The 2473-nt window shown below is 52.4% G+C and overlaps 1 protein-coding gene across 1 annotated transcript; it reads left to right on the top strand.

The window, feature by feature from the left end:
• Positions 1 to 830: 830 nt before the first annotated feature.
• PUNSTDRAFT_48168 (uncharacterized protein) lies at positions 831 to 2354 on the top strand (the record flags this gene model as incomplete). The annotated part of the gene is made up of 7 exons (XM_007389429.1): positions 831 to 916; positions 976 to 1160; positions 1234 to 1352; positions 1540 to 1681; positions 1739 to 1815; positions 1848 to 2237; positions 2292 to 2354. Coding segments are annotated over 7 exons (1062 nt in total), but the record flags the coding sequence as incomplete, so codon positions are not given.
• Positions 2355 to 2473: the final 119 nt, after the last annotated feature.

The raw sequence follows: 2473 nt of genomic DNA, 5'->3' as shown, positions 1-2473 counted from the left end.
GTCGTTTTCATCGGACCGGCGGAAGACTTTTGCCATTCCATCACCTTACAAAGAGCGCTTGGCGCAGTGCAAATGGCCGCCGATGGATACGAAGTACCTAATCCTTGTGTGGTGTATACGAAGGACCTAATCCTCGTCTATCTCCTCCAGATGGAGGATGCGCGACTGTGGTCTTGGTCGGTCAGTAGGACCACCACGATATATAGCGGCTTCTCCACGACCTGCCCTATTCCAGACATCGTCCAAGCGGATATGAAAAGGAACACAAAGTGAACGGACAAGCGGCTCGCAGGCCGTGTATCCATCAACTCTGTATCCCGCCCACCAGTAGTAGAGGAGCACAAAATTCTGTATGATAATCTGAGGCGGGTTAGACCACATCGTTCGGTATTAGGCGCACTTACATCTTTTTCAGATGTGCGGTTGGTTGGTCCCAGTGGGAGTGTGTTTTCAAACACGTCGATGTCGAAGACCGCCTCGCTGAGGATCAGCACATGCCGAACGTAGGTCGCGGGAGTGATGCCGCAGGTCTTATGAAGGCGATGAAAATTCGTCATGTGATAGTCCACGCTGAACAAATCTTCGAAACTGGCCAGTCGGTACGGAGTTTTGAGGTAAGAAAGAAGATCTTGTGCCTATATTCATCTTCAGTGAAGCCCATAGAGTAGAGATTAGGGAACCGGTACTTCGATGAATCGATCTCTCCAATCGCGAAACCATGGGATAGATAGCAGTCCTGAATAACCGAATGGAGGGTCGTAGTCTTCCCCCGTGGCTGTGGATAGTGCACGGCTCAGCACGAAGCCTGGTGGAAGGACAATTTCGTCGTGATGAAGGGCAGGTTGACGAGAGCGGTCCATGCTCTCGCCGCTCCAAGTCTGGTAAGCCGACAAGAACCGACGGAGGATGAGCTGGCGTAGGTACTCATCAGTTTAGTGACATTGATAAATCGCCATCTCACCTGTTCGCTCATAGGCGCTCCCAGGCTCACTTCGCCGAGGACAAAAATCTGCTTCAGATATGTCTCCGGCGCCGTGCCAAAGATGCGATAGACATGATGGTAAATCCGAAGATGCTGCAAGATGGCGCGATTACGACCCCAAAGAGTACCGTCGTCATTGACAGAAAGTGTATTTGCGAATTGATGTGTCTCCTACACGGTGAGCGCGTGCGTGGCATGCATATGTGCTCACTCACAAATATTATCCTGTACTGGTGTTCTTTGTGATCCAGCCCTTCGCGCCAGTAGTTGCTACTTCCTGGTGCCCGCGGACGCCTTACGTTCGACATCAATCTGGGAGGAGAAGGAGGGAGAGCGTATCGACGGGTTTGGTGGGGCGGGAGGGGTTGCGGTTCGCTGGAGTTGCTGTGTGGATGCACGCCTTTCTGAAATCAATCGGACGATTTGCAATAATGCCAATCAGGGGTGCGATCGAGGGAGGTACAACGTCAGACGATGACAGGCCCACCCTCTATCCTTATCACCGGAAGTGCACGGACTCGTTATGGATTATCCGCATGCTACTGCCAATTGACCAGTGCGGCCCATCTCACTTGGTCGCCCCTGGGTCAGGTCGTCCCGAAGACTTCCATTCCTCTCGCGATCTTGGCCTTGACGGTAACACCCCTTTTGGAAGTACCATCCTGTCTTCAGCTACCTTGCATCATGGCACTTCCATCGGTTTGTTGCATCACATTATAGAGTATGCAGCATGCGAGGCTGATCGACATTTCGTAGGACGCAGAGGGCGAAGGAAGCAGAATGTCGGGCCCAATGACGCGAGCGAGGTCTCAGGGAGTATGTCTTCCCTTCCGGTAATTTGCCAGCGTACTGATGATTATCATAGTCTCGAGCAACTTTGGAGATCAACGCATTAGGACCGCAAATCCGTGGCACCCGCATGCGCGAGAAGAGAAAAATTGTAATCTACGCATGGTTTACTCGCAGAACTGGAGCTAATTGGGATCAAAAGAGCGACAAGGCCTTGAGCCTTTCTAGCAATAGCCGTAGACGCAAGGGATCACAACAACAAGCGTTTACATCTAGTGAACGCGAGACGCAGGATATGGACGTAGGTTGCGCCGTTCCAACGACCAGCGCGATACCGGAAGGCTTTGTCAGTCCTTGCTCTCGATTCGCGCACGAATATCCGTTGACTCCTGATCTAAAGGACGTGAATGGCGGGTCCGCCGTTTCGTCGAGCGGCACATCAAATGTGGTGGTTCCTGGAGAAACAGTGAGTTTGATTCATCGAGACTTGCCCCGATATGCGCTGATTTGAGCAATGAAGTACACCCAAGATGCCAGCGTCGATTCGGCGGGTCCATTGGCTGGCGCGACACCGGAAGGATTGGTCAGTTCGCGCTCTCAATTTGCGCACGAATATCCGTTGACTCGTGACACAAAGGACATGAACGGCGGCTCTGCCGTTGAAACGACCAGTGCATCGACCGCGGCGGTTGCTGAAGAAAC

Source organism: Punctularia strigosozonata (genome assembly GCF_000264995.1).
Source record: "Punctularia strigosozonata HHB-11173 SS5 unplaced genomic scaffold PUNSTscaffold_138, whole genome shotgun sequence".
NCBI classification, from domain to species: Eukaryota; Fungi; Basidiomycota; class Agaricomycetes; order Corticiales; family Punctulariaceae; genus Punctularia; species Punctularia strigosozonata.
Note: the sequence above shows the minus strand (reverse complement) of the source record. Positions and strands in the feature narration are given on the sequence as shown.